Below are 18,031 nucleotides of genomic sequence, written 5' to 3'. Positions count from 1 at the left end.
CGCAATCACTGCGTGGTAAAATGGCTACTGGCTATAAGACTGGTTAATATCAAGATGAAAGAAAATTGTATGAAAGAATAACATAAAGAAAGGACTATACATAATAGAATACCGTGTATATGGCTATTAAGATGGATAGATCGAAAAATTGGTATACTTTGTTCAACGTAGATTTTAAATTAATCAAAAACGTTCTCAGTTTATATTAAATCAAATGGAATTTTTGTAACGGTTTCCAGCTCAAACAACAATTTCAATTCTACATGCAGAAAATTTCATAATCCATAATGAGAAATTTTTTTTTAGACAACACAGAGCATTGAATCTGCTGGCTATGTAGTGCTGCTTTTGAACAGCGGCTGTTGGTTTTGTTCTTGTGCATTTCTCTAACAGGCATGAACATGCACGAACGTGGTACATACTGTTCTACACACATAGCTCCGTACGCGGCACTTACAGTGTGACGCATGCACAAGTACGTAACCAACAGCCGCTGTTGACAGCAGCTGTTCAAAAGCAGCGCTACATAGCCAGCAGATTCAATGCTCTGAAACAACATGTGAATCTGATTCAACTCAAGGATTTTTTTTTCAAAATTACTAAACAATTACTGCAATCATATGCGTTCACATTCAACGAAGGTAAGTCCGATGAATAAATTTGATCTATTAAATTTTATAATAAAATCACTTGAGTCAGACAGAGCGAATACATGTCACACGGCACCGTTTATCTGCATCGAAATTCACTTGATCGTTTGGGAATTTGAATTACGACTCACAACAAATCGCATCTTACAGGGTTAATTAGAGTTGAATTTATGCAAGTACAATTTTTGATGTGTTAAATCATGCAAAATGTTGATACGAATCTTCACTTATATTGACTTATTACAGGCAAATGAAACCGAATTCAAAGCAAAACCGTAATTTTTATTGGATTTGTTTTTTTTATTTCAATTATTTTTATTTGCAGAATTGGTCCAAATAAGAGGATGGTTAGTTTTGTGTTTTGAATCATTTATTTCCATTTTTTCCATGCATTTAATTAACAATTTTGGTTTCAAACTACTCGTGTCAACAATATAATAATTCTTTGATGAAAAACAAAACACAAACTTAAAGCGTAATATTCACACACTTAGCAAATTATTAGTTTTAATTGATTCAAATAGTTTTAATTCACTCCAAAAAAAAACAGACGAAAAATGCTCGCGTTGCACGGTCCTTATTGACTTATATCAATTCAAAATTGAATTTCTTTTGGAAATCCATCAATTAATTCAATCGGTAAATACTAATAACTACTACAAAAAAACAAAACATAAAGAAAGGTTAGTAATCAAATTACAGAAATTAAATCATAATAGTAAAAATTATATAAAATACCTAATAATTTGTTAACGATTTTTTAATGAATCGATTGTGTTTGCCGTTCGATAAGATTTATTCGAAAAATTGAATAAATTGCATTGACTGCAAACAAATGAAAAATAAAATATTCAACGTGGACTAAAAATTAGATAAATATTTGGAATGTATAAATTTTGTTTGTAAATTGTCCGTTTTATGACTGTCTGCAACGTTAGGCGTTTTGAAATCCGGTCCGAAATACTTATTTTTTCCACAATAAAGTGTTTTCGAAGACTTTTACAAATGAGTTTAGCAATCTTCATGGTGGTATTGTTATACTTGCGCTCATTGAAACCTAATAATAATCGTAAGGCTCATTACGGATCCTCCTTTAAAATTTACAAATCGCCAATAAAAATGACAAAACGGCAATAAAATTGACAAAAAAAAATTCAACAAAATTGACAACAATTCGAAATAAATGTAACAAAACAAACAGTAAAACTAACATTACGTTCAATGAAATTGCCAGATTGAGAAAATAATTTTGACAATATAGGCAATAGAATTGTCAAATTAGAAAATAAATCTGACAAAATGGTTATAAAATTGACATTTTTTGCAATAAATTTGACGTAAATTTATCTATTTGGTGCTTGCTATTGTCAAATTTACCCATTTTGTCAGATTTATTTTCTAATTTGGCAATTCTATTGCCTATATTGTCATTGACAATTTGTCAAAGTTATTTTCTCAACCTGGCAATTTCATTGAACGTAATATTAATTTTATTGATTGTTTTGTATTTAATCTAATCGTAATGTCGGTTTAGTTAGGCTTTGAAAAAAATGAATCTAAATTGAATTTGTTTTTTATTTCTCTAGCCATTTAATACATTCAAGTCAGCACGTTCCAATTAAATTCACCCACACGGTTATTGATATCATTTCAATGAAACGCATTTGTTCGTGCAATTTAGTATTTGTGACTAGATTAAAATATATTCCAAAATCCCGTGAAATCTAAACCCGATTTTAAATCACCAATGTGTGAGTATTTTTCAATGCCACCAACAGAAAATTGTCTTCAAGAACAGATAATAATTTTGAGCCTAAATGTAATGATCCCAGACGTCATCTTTTTTTTTAGAAGTGTCATATTTTTTTGGAAGAAATTTAACCAAAAGTCATATTTGTTTTTAATTGAATGAAAAAATGTTTAGAATTTTTTGGAAAAAATAGCTTATTTGGCGTTTAAGTAAGTATTTTTGTACGGTTTACATGAAGTGTAAAATCCAATTAGTACACTATGAAGTTACTTTTTTAATTGTATTTACTTGAGTCGATCGATTATGTCAATACAACATTTATGAATCGGCAGGTCTGAGGTAAGATCGCTTTGTTCTTATATAAATACATGGGACAGATTTGATGTGAGACGCCAAGACACCCTCTTGACTCGGTACAACTTGAACACGGCGATGAATCTACAACAACAATAACACGTATTTCCAATGTAAACATAAGAAGAGCTCTACTGAGACGACGCTTGTGGTGATAGTTGAAAATTTCAATCACATAAGCGTATGCATGGCCAATAATCAAGAATCCATTCGCGCAAACCGTATAAGTCCTATGCTAGCGTGTCTGTATTGTTTGAATATTTTGACCGCTCAACGTGTATTGTGAGTATGACCACTAGAGGCAGGAAAATCGAATGTTGTCGTCAGTATGGATTTCATAGCCGCAAATTTGAAGCTGTCATCAACATATCGAAAGTGAACATATTTGTTTACGCACACAGTGTCACATACATAGATTCGAAGCTGTACTATGTCCATTTTAACCTAAGCACGTGTAGAGGGTCAATTTCGTTTTAAACTCACCAATAACGCGAACTTTTCTGTGGCAAATTTGTTCAGTTCAAAATCACAAATGCTATTTCAGACATTTACATTGGTAAAGGCTATGTCTCAATACAGATTTTGCTTGCAAAATAATGCACTTGCATGATAATTACTACCTCCATTCTAAAACCGAGGAAAATAACTGTTTCCAAAGAAACAAAAATGGACAAGATGAAAATCATCTTTTTTGACAGATTTGACCTGGGACCATTACCAAAATGCCTTATCAAATCTAATCGAATCGAAATATTCAAAAATATGTCTTGTGCGACTACGACTAAATTCTACAAGCAATTCAAATATCGCTATTACTTCTTGAATATCTCGTTTGATTTTCTTTATTCTAAATTTCGATTCTAATGTTTTACGTTTGAAAAACATATTTTTGAAATTGTGTGCGAAATTTTTATAATGAAATATTTCAAAGTAAAAATAAATGGCTTCATATTTACGTAAGGCAGTTATGAATTTTTTAATATGTCTTGGAACTGAATTTTACTTGCAAATACAATAAATTCTTGAGCGTTTTTTCTCGAGATTCGAACAGAAACTCGAGATTTAAATAAAATGGAAGAAATGTACGTAATAAGAAGATTTTTTGTTTTTTTTTCGCAAATTAAATCAATTTTTTGCAGCAATTATTTGCCATTTACCTTTGCATTGAAACAAATTTAATTGGAAGTTATGATATTTTGTGCGTTTATCTACGGCGAAATATTGTATTATTTACAATCAATAATGCTAAATTGTTTTCAACTCTTGACTACTTTCAACAGATGGAATTCACGTAAAAAGGTTAGAAAGTGTTTGATAATAGAAAACAAACGGACATTATGCAAAAGATTATTCTTGTACCATTTGCAGGACGGTGCGGTTTGTTTTCGATTACAACGACATACTAAGAATGGTGAACATATACGAATAATACGGAAAAAAGAATATTAGAAAATAATGTATAGATTTTTGATTGATTTTTTCAACGAGAAGAATCGCTTTGATCCCATTCCAATACTAAATTATTGAATGATTAAATTCCGACATGTTAAAATTACATTAGTCATATTTAAGCTATTGAGTTCTTAGTGTGCATCTGGATACTAGATAGTAAATGCACTTGTCTGTTGTCTGTTGGTTTTGTTTTTCTTTAATTTTCGGTTATAAAATTTAACTGCGATTGTTCATGATATGTTTTGGCTCAGGTCCGATCACTTTCCTAAATGTCCGTTATCACGTTTGTTCTGTTCGTTTCTGTTCATAAGTGATTGTGTATATCGTTACTGTTACTAAGATTGTTATTGTGCGTATTATTCCATGCATCAACAATATTTGGTAGTGGAGCTATGGTATTTAGTCGTCGCCAAGATAGCGCTACAGGCTGTCCTCTATACATTACATGGATTAATTTGTTTTTTTTTTTTGACAAATGATACAAAATGGCGCACAATTTTTAAAAAAGAAAAAAAGAAGAAGACAAACAAATATTGAACAAAATATATATATAGAGAGAGAGAAAAATGATTTTCAACTTCAATTAGTTCGAAAATGACAACTGATTTTGAATGAAACAATACGTTATACTTGATGTGAGAGCGATTGGTTGTGATTACGAGCCGGAACTACATTATTCATGTCGTAATGTAAAAGATACTATCAAACCGTTTTGATTTGATGATCTGCGCTTTTTTTCTCACATTATTTTCATGAATAATTTAGCTTAAGCAGCCTTGATGGTCTAAACTGTATGATCAATAATTGATGCTGATTTTATGATTATATAAAATTAATGAACGAATTCCGATGGTTGCATGCTTTTTTTTCGTGGAAACTGTCACTCATTTTATTGCTCACATTTTCAACGTATTTTTTTCGTCACATTGAATTGCGGAATTAAAGATTTCATCTCTGACCTCATTTCTGATTTTTTTGATTTTTTTGTTTTTTTCTCTACAATTACGGTTTAATACATAAAAAATAATCAACGTTCAAGAAGAAAAAAAATCTTTGTTAGAATTCAAAATCCCGTATACGGATCTATTATAATAGACATATATTGATTCAAATAAATAATAAAATAATAGCTTTAGCTACACTTAAGAATAGAATGAGTCCGACGATAGTTTCAACAATGAAATAAATGAGCTTAATAATAAAGAAAGGGTTTTCTTCTTGCAAAGTAATAATTGGAAAGAAATCGAAAGTAACGAATCAAATAATGTTATAATACTTACGATGATCTAGATTCTTTGAGGACAAAACTTGGATCGTGCTTAAGGATTTCCGATTCCCGCACCGCCTCAGTCAATGTTTTGAAGACCGAATTTTGAAGACTGAAAAAAAAAAATGAATTTCAAAATACGAGCAGAGCAAATGCTAATGATTTTTCATTTATCAGCACACACAACACAGTTCTCAAAAATACGTACGAAATACACACACATACACACAGTGCCAAACGTCAAACGACAAACGAAGGACAAAGACAAAAGTCGTAAAAATGAATTAACGGTAAACATTTTTCCAAGAAATAGACACAAGCAGCGTAGCGCATCGACAAGCTCAAAGCGAAATGCGATGCGCACCAAACTACCAGTGTATAGTTAATCAAATAAAAAAACTTCTCTCAAAGTAATTCCTCGTGACGAAAGCGAACACGAAACAGTTGATATCAATTTTAAAAAATCATTACGGTGCGATTCTGAAATTAGTTGGAAGAATGCAAAAAAAGCAAATCCAAATCGCTCCGAAATGATTTTTTAAAATTGATATCAACTGTTTCGTGTTCGCTTTCGTCACGAGGAATTACTTCGAGAGAAGTTTTTTTATTTGATATCAGTTGTTTTGTACCCGAAATTTTTTTTCTCACAAAACCAACTAACTCTAAACAAACACAAAGTGGTGTGTATTGAGCCAAAGAAAATGAAACATGAAATGTTGTAGTTAAAAACCAGCATTGTCGCCTTTTTGAATAAAGCGAAATCAGCGCGTAGGTAGGAAAGCAGACTTATGAGCGTGTGGATTCAAGTTCGAGTCGCACACCGGAGGGAAACAAATTTAAATTTTTTTTCGTTAAATAAAATTTGGTTTTTGGACAGGCAGATGAAATTACATTTTGTTTTGATGAAATTACATATCGCTTTTATACTAAGAAACTATCACATGTTTAGTTTTTTCATGATGAATTTTTTTGATTTTGATGAAAAGTACTTTTTGTGTTTTTTGTTGATTGCGTGGAATAAAAAGACTTGGTGAGGGGCTGGTATCTGAAGGAATATTATTCATTTGAACGCAAAACCACTTTGGTTATGATTTTGCCATTGTTAACAGCAACAAAAATGAGTTTTAGTTGATTTTTGTCGATTTTTCATGTTTTTTCCAATTTCTAATGGCTATATCTCGAAACACAGAGTTTTGGCAGATATAAGCTCTATCATTTTAGCTCTAATTTGGGGCTATATTTGAGGCAATTTTGAAAAAAATCGTCGGAGCCGTTTTCGAGAGAATGACCGATTTGTGCAAGGCCAGGTGACCAGTTTTTGGGTTTTCAGCCCATAAGACCATGCTTACTTGATTTTTTCAGAATAAAATAGATGTCATTTGATAGCTGGCCTCAAGACCTTTCCAACGATACCCAAAAGTTTGAAATCGGTTGACTGGGTTAGGCACAGTGATCATTGGAAAGAAGGCCATATTTTGAATTTTCAAAGGCCGGCCAAGGCCAAGATGGCGGCCAAATCAAAAAGTGGCGGAACAAAAAAGTCTTAGTTTTTGATATAGTCCAACGCCTGAAAGTTTAAAAAAGATCGGACCAAAAGTACGGACGGACGGACGGATGGACGGACGGACACACAGACAAAACTATTATCTCAGAATAATTGATGGAGACGGCAAAGAAAATTTTCAAATGGCCATAACTCATGAACTGATGGTCCGATTTCGACGTTCTTGGTCTTGTTGGAAAGGTCTCGACGAGAAGCTTCAGAAAAACTGTTTTGAGATGACTGGGCCGCGTCCACCCCCCGGTAAATGGGAAAAACTGAGAATTGCTCCAAATTTTTAAGTGGCCATATCTATGGAGACGGTTGATCGATTCCCAAGTTTGAATGCATTTTCTGGGCCTATGAGCCAAGGGCTTTCTGACGATACTTCATTCATACCAGATGGCCTCTTAGGAAAAAAGTTCGAAATTGCGTGTATATATAGCGAGTTCGACTTTCAGCACAGAGGTGCTTTCGTCACTCGCGCCTGCTGTCGCCGGCTGTGATAATTTAAGAAATTTACGGAAAAGAGAAGACTGAGGTAATTTTTTGTGGACTTGTGGACCAATTATTTTATGTTTCGTTTAATTATTAATTATTTTTGTTCAGGCATGGCTAGAGATTTTCGAAAATATGATGACTACGGTGCATTCGAAGATGAAGAGGATGAAGAAGAAGCAAAAGCGAAGACAACAGTCGTTGAAGAAAAGTTGCTGCTGCTGCAAAAGCATCGGATAATTTGGAAAATATATTGCCAAAGGTGAAAAATGCACGTAAACGTGACACAGCCAATGACTCAACCGAAGATTCAGTTTCACCATCGAAAAAAGTGCGTGAATCAAATAAAGCAACCACTCAAGTTCGTGCCACAAAAGCGTCGAGCTGTTCAACTCCCTCTACCACCACATCGACTACATTAGAAGACTCATTAAAAAAAATAATTAATGATGAATGCAACACAATGGTGACAACTATTGTCGGAATGGTGAACAATTTTGAGAATAAATTGACACAATTGATTGTTAATGAACTGCACAAACAACAACCATCGCCACAAAAGCAGCAACAGCAACAGCAGCAACCGGTAGCCAGAACATTGAAAATAAATCAAAGAAGAGAATCATTAAATATCAGTTCATACTCAGACTTTCGCGCCGACATATACCGCATCAACATTAAGAAGTGGTTTAATTTCACACAACTATCTAATCAATATTAATATTCAATAATCTCAATTTGGAAGTTTAATTTTGAAGACTGTGTTATGTGCTGCAGAAATAAATGAAAAAGCATTGACATTCATTCTGCTTTTAAAATAGTAATTTGAATTGTTTTTTTTCTCTTTCAAATTGAAACTAAAATGTGGATTAAATTGATGTCGACGTACGCTTTTACAGTGACGTCAAATAGTATTGCAGCCATTGGTATTAAAAATAGACCTAGCCAAAAAACGGGCGATGAAAAGATCAGTTTATCCATGCCAGCGAACACAGCGGCTATTGGTATTGATGGCCAAAAATTACTAAAGAAAATGTATAAAAAATGGTGAATTAAAGATGTTCCTTTATGTGGCGCATTGTGCCGCAGCGATTGTAGTTTTACCTATAAATAATCATGAACAAAAACCACAGAAGAATTGATCCCCAGATTGAGAGGTGTGTGAGCCAAGTCCAATGATTGGTGATCAAACCAGCTTTCAGACAAACCGTGACAACGACGTACTGCAAATGCATCAAATAAAAAAAAACTCATCAGGGTCACATTGGAATGATTCAGGATTATGATATATTTCTCTTAATTTATCTCTCTTTTGGAAATTATTCATTTGCCCAAAGACGTCAAATTATAAATTTGGCGGATGTAAGAAAAGGAGCGTACCGTGTAGACAATGTTGCCAAGAACTAAATAATCACCGCTTTTGCCATTGCCCCAGATTGTTTCGTTGCCATATGCCAGCACTGGAGCCCAATAAAGGATTACCGAATGAATCAACGCGTTGCAAATCCAAATCCAGAAAACGCGTACATTAAATAGCTGTGCACTTTGCGATGGTTTATACAGAGCCGGATATTTTAACATAGTCTCAGCTGAACACACTTTATCGAAGATACCAATGGCGAATGGCGGCAAAGCCGTAAAGAATACATTATACAAACCGATTGTCCAGCGTTCGTAAATGATTTGACCCGACCATCCAGAGTAAATGGCAAACCACAATTCAATGACATACAAACATACGTTCTTATAAAAACTGTACAAAATCAATTTGCACATTCGACTGTAATTCCATGCGCCGTGTACCAGCAGCAGCCGCAATAAAAATCGGAACTAAAAGCAATCAAAGGTTAGTCAGTGTTAATCACAGGAAAAAATGTAATATTTACTTGTGCTATTGAATAATCAGATGCGCACGCTGCTTGCAAGCCCTCACAGCCTGAGATGCCAACACCAACGTGTGCCTTTTGAATCATGGCCACATCATTGGCACCATCTCCGATGGCCAGTGTTACACATTTCGTATTTGTTGTGACTAAATCGACAACTTCGGCTTTTTGGATTGGCGACACCCGACAACAAATCACCACTTTACATGAAATGCATAAATCCAAAAATTCACGACGTAGATCACAGCTCAGGGCATATTTTAGCGTTGTTCCATCAATAACTAGTGCGACATTGTTCTGGCTTCGCAAATGCTCACCAAAATCGGCACTATGGCGACCGATGCATTCGCGTGTGTTCTGAAAACACAAAAAGGATACAAACTTTTCAATAAACAAGTACAAATTGGTACAATAGATTGCAGGGATGCGAAGACGGGTGACCTACATCCAAACTCTCTTCGTTCAATATAATCAAGTCCATTCCTTGTGAAATTAATTTGCACGAATATCCAATGTTGATTGCTGTTTCCTGTTTGTCACCGGTCAGCACCCACATATTGATATCTGCCTTGAGTAGAGCCGCTATTGTTTCAGGTACACCGTCTTGCAGTTTATCCTCAATGGCTGTGGCACCGAGAAGTATTAAATTATTTTCAATTAAATTGGCCGCATCTTCAACTTTTCGTTCGCGATATTGCATGGCAGTTGATGCTTTATGGTATGTCTCCTTCCATTCTGTGTAAATATCTTCTGGTATTACGGCAACGGCACAACAGAGTGTACGCAATCCTTCGGTGGCAAAATCTTCTAAATGTCGAAGTGTTATATCACGATAAGCTTGTCCGTTTGGCGCTAATCGTTCGTAAATCACTGTATCAGCACCCTTACAATACAACTTAATTTCACCTTTGGCATTTCGAACTATGACTGACATTCGTTTTCGAGCCGATGTAAACTCTAGAACGTTCAATATTTCGTATCGCTCTCGTTTACCAAGCGCATCAATTTCCACCGTGTTCGGTGTCCGCATTTCAAACACATAACCGAAATTTGCGGCTCCAGCAACGAGAGCACGTTCATCTGGACTAGCTGCATGATAAATGAACTTGCCATTCTCATCTTTTTCTGGAATTACTGTGTGACAGACTGCTAAGAGTGTTAAAAATTCTTCGATTATCGGCAGAGTTTGATGTTTATTTCGAATATTCTAAAAAATATTAGGAAAAATAGAAAAAAGATTAAACAATAGTTTGATAAAGCACTTTTTAATTGATTTTCTATCCGAAATAATGAGCCCCACCTGAACAAGTAATGAAGCTTCAGGTGTATCTTCAATGGTGTATACATGACGAGCGATCGAACACTTTTTGAATTCCATCACATTTCGTGTGAGTGTTCCCGTTTTATCAGAAAAGATATACTTGACCATGCCAAGCTCTTCATTCAAGTTAGATGTACGGGCCATCGCTGGCGTATCAGTTTCTTCATGATACATCTCCACGTCGAAGTTTATGAAAAGCGCCTGAAAAGTATCAAAATGGCATATAAATATATAAATAATGACCAATTCAATTTTAGTTACTAGCAGTGACTGACCTGCATAAATCGAACCAATTCTAATGTAACTTGAAGTGATATTGGAATTAAATTATTGTAGAGAATTATAAAAGTTAGAAGGTTGTATCCGAAATTCTTGTTTAGAAGATCTGCAAGAAAGTTACATTTCAACAATTAAGTGAGTATCTTACAAATTGCGGGTTTTTTTTCTTCTCACAGAAATGGATTCTTACCGATATACCAATCGTTTCGGAAGTGACCCTTCGTCCAGATCTCACTGAATATAGCACTTATGAAGCAAAGAGCTACTAACATTATAAATAACATCAAAATCTGCGTATTTGTCAGTCTGTCAACAGTTGAGCGCTGTAAATAAATACGCAATTTATAAGGTTTGACATTTCAACGGGTGGGTGAACGAGAAAACAAAAATGGAAATCGTTCTGTTGAAGTATATGAAATGCGAACCTTTAATGGCGCTGAGGTAGAGTTTCTCATAAGTTTCGTATCATGTCCTGTGTAGATGACAATGCCGAAAACCCAAGCCGTATTTCGAAGGATGGCACCGCGCTGCAGAATCTGATCTGCCCCCAAAGCAACAGCACTGCAAAATTCGAAATTTATTGAAAATAAAATCACATTGTAGGCAAACTTGGGTATTTTTCAAAGATAGTTGAACGAGCAAACATCCAATACTAACAGTTGGCCACGCTCCTTTAGCACGCCATTGAATTCGTACAAGTGTCGATTCGGCGGTTCACATTCCACAGTTCCGTTGAAATTCACTAGATCTCTAGTCTCAAGTAATCCGGCTGTGGCTGGTACAGCTTGCCGTATCTTTAAATTGGTTTCACCGTCTAAATTCGAAGTTTCAATGAAAGCCATACTTTGTGGTTCACTCGATGACAACAGAACCATATCGGCCGGGAAAAATGTATTATTGATTATTCGAACAATGTCACCGACTACGAGATTTTGCCATTTGATGGCAACCCATTGTCCATTCCGTACTGTTTCCACATCTCGATGGTTGATATCATCATCTGCTCGATGCCGTTTCTGTAATCGATCAATTGTATATTGTTATGTGTCTATTCGAATATGTAGATGTAGATATACTTACAAAATCTTCAACAATCTCTTTGATGGCGCTTACAGTTAAAATGAAAATTAATGGAACCAATGTGGTGTACCGGCCCGTTGGAGAAACATCAGGTATCTGCTGAAGTAAGGCAATGAAGAGAAAAAAACAATTCGAATACCTTCGAAATTGTTCGAACAAAAATGATGGTAGGAAACTAATTAAGCTGCAAAAGGTTAGGAAATAAAAACATCGTGTAGTGAGCAGTTTAGTTTGGAAGAAAAAAATCGCGCATACAAAATAACGTTACTAATGGTTATACTCTACCTATATTTTGCTGTGGATATGTGATTGCTGCAGAACTTTTGCGGCTGCGGTCGATTTAGAAATATCACACGCTTATCCACATCGTCTAGCGTGACACCCGATGTCGTGACGTCATCATCGTCTAGAACGAAACAAAAAAGAAAACAAACCAAAAAATTAATTAAAAAATTTAAATTTAAAAATGAAAATCTTGTAAAATGAAGGGTTTTTTTAAAAATATAAACTGAAATGAAAATAAAAACAAATTCATCAGTTAGTAAAAGAAAACGTTTGCTCCTGTGATTAAAAAGTGGGTCTATTGTAACACAAAAGTGAGAAAATGAGGCTATACAATTTTATACTAGAGGAAAGGTCAATCGACTTGGATGAAGGATCGCATGCAACTATTCAAATTTATGTAAACAAACTGTTTAAAAACTATTTTATTCCAATTGTGGTTACGACAACATTAATTCTTTGTGACATAAAATATCACATTTCAACTACGCTTTTTTCTTCTTTATTTCATAATTGATTTAACACAGGTTCAAAAGCCGATTGTGAATCAGTTTTCGCCCTTGTGCTGACATGTTTCGTAGACGTTGCGCCTTTTCAATTTGTACATTGATTGATCGGAAGAAATTGAATGTCATTACCAATGTGAATTCACTACTCTGAAAAAACTGATGTAGGGTTATGTTAAACTGTTTGTGTTGACATTTATTTCACAACAAGTATTCAAAAAATTTGTGGTGATTCTCGGTACTAAATATATTTTTGCCACTAGAGCACCATAAATCTTTTTTGACTTTGTAGTGAAAAAAAAATTAGAAATATATTCAGTACCAGAAATCTCCACAAACTTTTTGAATACTTGTTGTGAAATAAATGTCAACACAAACAGTTTAACATAACCCTACATCAGTTTTTTCAGAGTACCACAACTCAAATGCCCTGTCTTCTAAATAAACGAAAAAATAAAGAAACACAAAAACAAGTGCAATACACAAAATGGTAATCAAAACCATGGCTTAAAGCGTTCCACCCTCCAACGTGCGCCGATATTCTTTATCATCCACATTTTGAATTGAAAATTAACAGCTTGTGGCACGTATAAACTAAAAATAGTGTATATTCGACCCTCAGAAAGATAAATTATGCATCCATACTAGAAGGTGTGTTGGAAAAACTGCATTCCGAACATATTCGAATTTCATGTTCATACTTCACTTTCACGCCAAACCAAAGTAGTTCGAACAACAATTCATGAATTCTATACCCACTCACACACACACTCTCAAAACCGCGTTCAAATTAGTTCCCATAATGACAACATTAATAAAACATTGATAAGGCATTAAAAAAACGCTCCCACAACAATTATCCATCTAATATTCATTTTATCTGATTTTTCGATAACGGCTTTTGATCATTTTTTTTTTATCGGAGGCCGTGCGGTAAAACTAAACAAAGCTCATGGATGTCGACATATGCCACAAAATTGGTGTAATTATACAGTTTGGGATAATTAAAGAAACCCAACATGGATTATCCCCGGCTTCTATCCTGCACACATTTAAATACCACGTCAATTAGTGTGATAAATCTTTTTGAGATTGTTCATTGTTGATTTTTTTTTTTCAATACTGTGTAATTTGCATCGTTGTTGCTGATGTTGGTTTTAATCGAGAATTTAACAAATACCACAGCTTGACCTAAAAGTATTTTGTGTCGTTTCTAACCTTGATGCGATTTAATCAAATTTATTTCTTCTTATCCCACCGTCTAATTTGAAAACTCTGGATGACCGAATTATGTTTGTTGTGATGGTCACAATTTGGTCATCCATTGCATACATTTTTCCATTACCAAGTTATATTGATAGACAGACTGTCTCATACAGTTATGGGTTAGCGTGAAAATAGATTCAGATTGAAGAGTTTTATTACATCGAACATGAAAATCATATATGTATGCTTCGTGTTTGTTTATATATACTTGTATGCACACAACGTCAAACGCACAACAGCTGTGGAAGAAATGTTTAATAGCATTCTAAAATTGTCATTTGCTGGTGTGAAAACTCACATCAAAAGTTAAAAGGATTGTTTAACATGCATAGCAAAGAAAAAATAATCTACGAAACTTTGTGCGGCCCTTAAATTGCTGAAATGACGTCACATAATGATAATTTTGTATTGCCACCGCATAAATTATCACCAAATGTTTTAAATGGGACGTATGTGGCTCTGAAATACGCTTATGATTTATTATCTCAATAATAAATCAAAGAGCGGTGCCTTTAAAATGTAAAAAATATAATTCTAGCGGGTTGAAAAGTATTTTCTTTCTTGGTTTGCTAATCAAACTCAAAGGGCGAACACAATCGATATTCACTCGAACAAAATAAATGCCATTCAATGAGAAGTCTGGAATGAGACAGTGCTGCTTTGGACAAAAAAATAGAAAAGGACTTTCTTACGATTATTTAGTCGTAATTTGAGGACTCGATAAGCTGTAGTCAAAGAAATATCCATGGTTATGCGATGCTATTTTGTGCTGCAATTAGAACTAGTGAGTGCTGGTTGTTCACCGTATTCGCGTTGAGTCAACAAGTACAGCCTTTTCCTCTTTCGCTACAGGCTTTTACATCAAACGGTGATGCAGTGCGTGATCGAATGCAGAGTAACACGGTACCACCACAACAGCTCAAATGGTAAACATGATTTTCTCTGCATATTTTCTTTTCTCTTTATTGAATTCGTCTTTTTACGATGTTCTATTTTTTCTATGGGCAATTTATTGTTTGCCACTGTGGTCTGTTAAACATCAATTGCATGAATATTATATGCGGAACAACTGTCAGTCAGAAAGAGAGAAATTCAATTTCCACTTGTTAACTATTAATTAGGCATCGAGCACATGTTTCTAATTTGATGTATTTTCACTTTTCAAGCATTTGGTTTAGTTGCGCTGCGGATTTGACAGAATAATTGCATTTCAAAGAGCAACACACATTCAAATGCATACTAGGTTAGGCAGTTAGTCAATTTATTTTTCTAGTCCACATAGTTGATACTGCGAATTATTTGGTCATGACCTGGAGATATTTTCAGTTTCCAGGTTTGTCACACATTTAACGAAACATATTGTTGGAACCCGATTTGTTTCCAATGTCAGTAGTATTTGTTCATTCATGGAACCAGGAAAATATTCTCAAATGTTCCGTTTTAGAATGAATTTTCATCGAAAAAACTATACCCAAATTTGCGATTAAATTATTTCATTTCAACACTGCGTTTCGAAACTGTGTGTTATTGATGCCAATATGGTCAAATGCGTTCGAAAATGTTTCGTTTGTACCTCTGATTTCGATGAACCTAACAACTGAACTGTCAAGCAATTTTCACTGTGCACATTACAGCGTATACATCCTATTTCGTCCTTTTCTTTTCCACATTCTTGGCACTGTAGATATGGAATATGAAAGGCATTTGGTGTGGTGAACGAGCTCTTGTTTGTGCTTGGACTTAAATACGGTGTATTGCAAAATAGCTTGGCAAACATGAATAGACAATGTGCATGGGGAAATCCCTCGCGCACTCAAGGAATTCCATATTAGGTGCGAATATGTGTATGTGTGCTTGGGCATTCATTTACGTTTTTCATATTTTATTCGTATGCTTCTTTCACCGTACAGCCATGTGACTCAAACCGAATCCATGTGCTGACCAATATATGGTCTTTTGGTCTGTGTGATGAACGAAGCGAACGCGCATATTTCGCTGAAAGCAATTAAATCGGGTTCGAATGTCCCTTAAATATATAGTGTACAGAATGGCAATTTCATCGGTTTTGACTAATTTGATTCATGGGATTGCCGAATTTAATAACTCCGCTGAGAACATCTAGATTGAAAATCAACACACTCTTAAATACCAAACAGGAACACACCGCTTTGGCGGTTAACACAAAACCGTCAATAGACAGAGTGTGTGTTTATGTTCTGTAAGCATGTGTGTATGTGTGTGAGAGCAATAGCGAGATTGAGAGAGGGAGAGCAACAGAAAGAAGGAGAAGGGTTGTGCAGTGCGCTTGTGCTTTGCTTACTTTGTCGTTTGCTTGATTCCCCATTTATTTTTTCTGTGGTAGTTGATGTGGTTGCTGTCGTAGCAGCCGTTGCGCTTTTCGGTCGCTTTCGTCGTATATTCAGCACTTGACCCCGCGTCCATGTTCCAGCACGATTTGCACCGTTGCTCACTTGTTGCAAAATTCGGTTGAAAACGGCCGTTAAATCGAAAAACGACATTGTTCTACCTTAGGATGCCGCCGTTCTGGTATTTCCTGTTGGGTTTTCACTATGGCTTTCCTTCCTGTTTTTGATAAGTTTCTCGTTTTGGTTGCATTAACAAGATATTTCACCCCACCACTTGATTGATATTTTCTTATATTGCTTTTTTGTAATCTTTATTCACTGTTACCATCACACACTTCGGTTGGGATTTGTAATGCTGGGTTTGTATACCGTTTGTGCTAAGAATATCGAACTCATCGGCTTCTCCTCCTCGTGACGAATCTTACATCAAGTCGATTTTCCATACTCAAATCCATTTATATTGGTTGTTCCATATCGTTCTTCACAATTACATGCAAATGTGAATGCAAAATTAATTAAAATCGAAAGTTTTTTGTGTGTTCGTACTTATTAATAATAATGAATTTTTGTTCCAACTGTTTGCATTGTTTTGTGGTTCTTTTGAACAATCCAAATTAATTGTTATTTATTGCGACACGGTTGATAAAATACTTGCTTTCATATTTTATTGTGGTTTGATCGAGTGAACATGTCAAAGTATGATTGCCATTCGATATCGAAGTATGGATGTTGTGGATTATTATTGGTTGTCAACGACCATGGAATTGAATCATAAAACTATTTTTGGATCGGTTTCGGTTCTTCTTTTCGAAGTTCAACTATACATTATTTCCATTTTGACACAACAACATCCATTTGGTTCATTTTTTTTGTTTTTTGTTTTTTGTTTTTTGTTTTTTGTTTTTTGTTTTTTGTTTTTTGTTTTTTGTTTTTCCCAGTTCTGCACTAACGACGTCATTCAACTAATTGGAATATGTCTTCGTATTGAGTAATGTACAAAGAATATTTAATTTTGTTTGTAGCAAACAAATATATCAAACAAAATCAAATTTTGTTTGCTCAAATGGACATTAAAGGATGGTCAAGTCATATATGTAGGTGAAACGATTCAGCTGTGGCCGAAATTATTTAGCCATGCATATGACTGATGGTGAAGTAAACTCGGCATACATAAATCTATAAATTCGATTAGAACTTGCACGATCCCAATGCCATATGTAATACTTTTGGACGGTATGCATAATTGGACGGTTCAATGTAATGCTTTTTTGTATGAAAATCAATGAAATATATGCATAATACGTGCGTTCATTGGTCGATTTTCTATCATAGATTCTGACATAGTCTGATCTCGTTGATGCTGACCCCCCTGGCAAAATTTGACCCCCAACGATTTTTTTTGGACCAATTGCCATTTTCGGACCTTTTTTTTAGGTCTTCAGTTCTTTCTGAAACCGATTTTACACTAGATACAATTGATTTTTTTGACCCCATCATGAATTTTTGGTTTGACCCCCCCTGAAATTTTTGGTTT

The 18,031-nt window shown here is 34.7% G+C and overlaps 1 protein-coding gene across 16 annotated transcripts in view; it reads right to left on the bottom strand.

The window, feature by feature from the left end:
• Positions 1-18,031, bottom strand: part of LOC129575152 (phospholipid-transporting ATPase IA) — a 43,698-nt gene that overhangs the window by 6,039 nt on the left and 19,628 nt on the right. For 8 of the 16 annotated variants that reach the window (XM_055458121.1, XM_055458117.1, XM_055458123.1 and 5 more), the window contains exons 2-14: positions 12,363-12,483; positions 12,078-12,261; positions 11,655-12,013; positions 11,423-11,558; positions 11,188-11,320; positions 10,994-11,103; positions 10,698-10,919; positions 9,843-10,604; positions 9,398-9,754; positions 8,892-9,341; positions 8,616-8,734; positions 8,401-8,535; positions 5,487-5,585 (exon numbers count right to left, since the gene is read on the bottom strand). In XM_055458121.1, coding sequence (XP_055314096.1) covers positions 5,487-5,585; positions 8,401-8,535; positions 8,616-8,734; positions 8,892-9,341; positions 9,398-9,754; positions 9,843-10,604; positions 10,698-10,919; positions 10,994-11,103; positions 11,188-11,320; positions 11,423-11,558; positions 11,655-12,013; positions 12,078-12,261; positions 12,363-12,483 — 3,187 coding nt within the window. Of the gene's footprint in view, positions 1-1,002; positions 4,641-5,486; positions 5,586-8,400; positions 8,536-8,615; positions 8,735-8,891; positions 9,342-9,397; positions 9,755-9,842; positions 10,605-10,697; positions 10,920-10,993; positions 11,104-11,187; positions 11,321-11,422; positions 11,559-11,654; positions 12,014-12,077; positions 12,262-12,362; positions 12,484-14,823; positions 15,750-16,451; positions 16,977-18,031 lie in introns of those variants that run through there. The other 8 variants (XM_055458115.1, XM_055458114.1, XM_055458113.1 and 5 more) reach the window with 3 other exon arrangements.

This window comes from Sitodiplosis mosellana, unplaced genomic scaffold, assembly GCF_009176505.1.
Source record: "Sitodiplosis mosellana isolate CC-2019 unplaced genomic scaffold, AAFC_SMos_1.0 Smas_scaffold_6166, whole genome shotgun sequence".
Classification (NCBI taxonomy): domain Eukaryota; kingdom Metazoa; phylum Arthropoda; class Insecta; order Diptera; family Cecidomyiidae; genus Sitodiplosis; species Sitodiplosis mosellana.
This window is presented reverse-complemented; position numbering and strand designations above follow the sequence as displayed.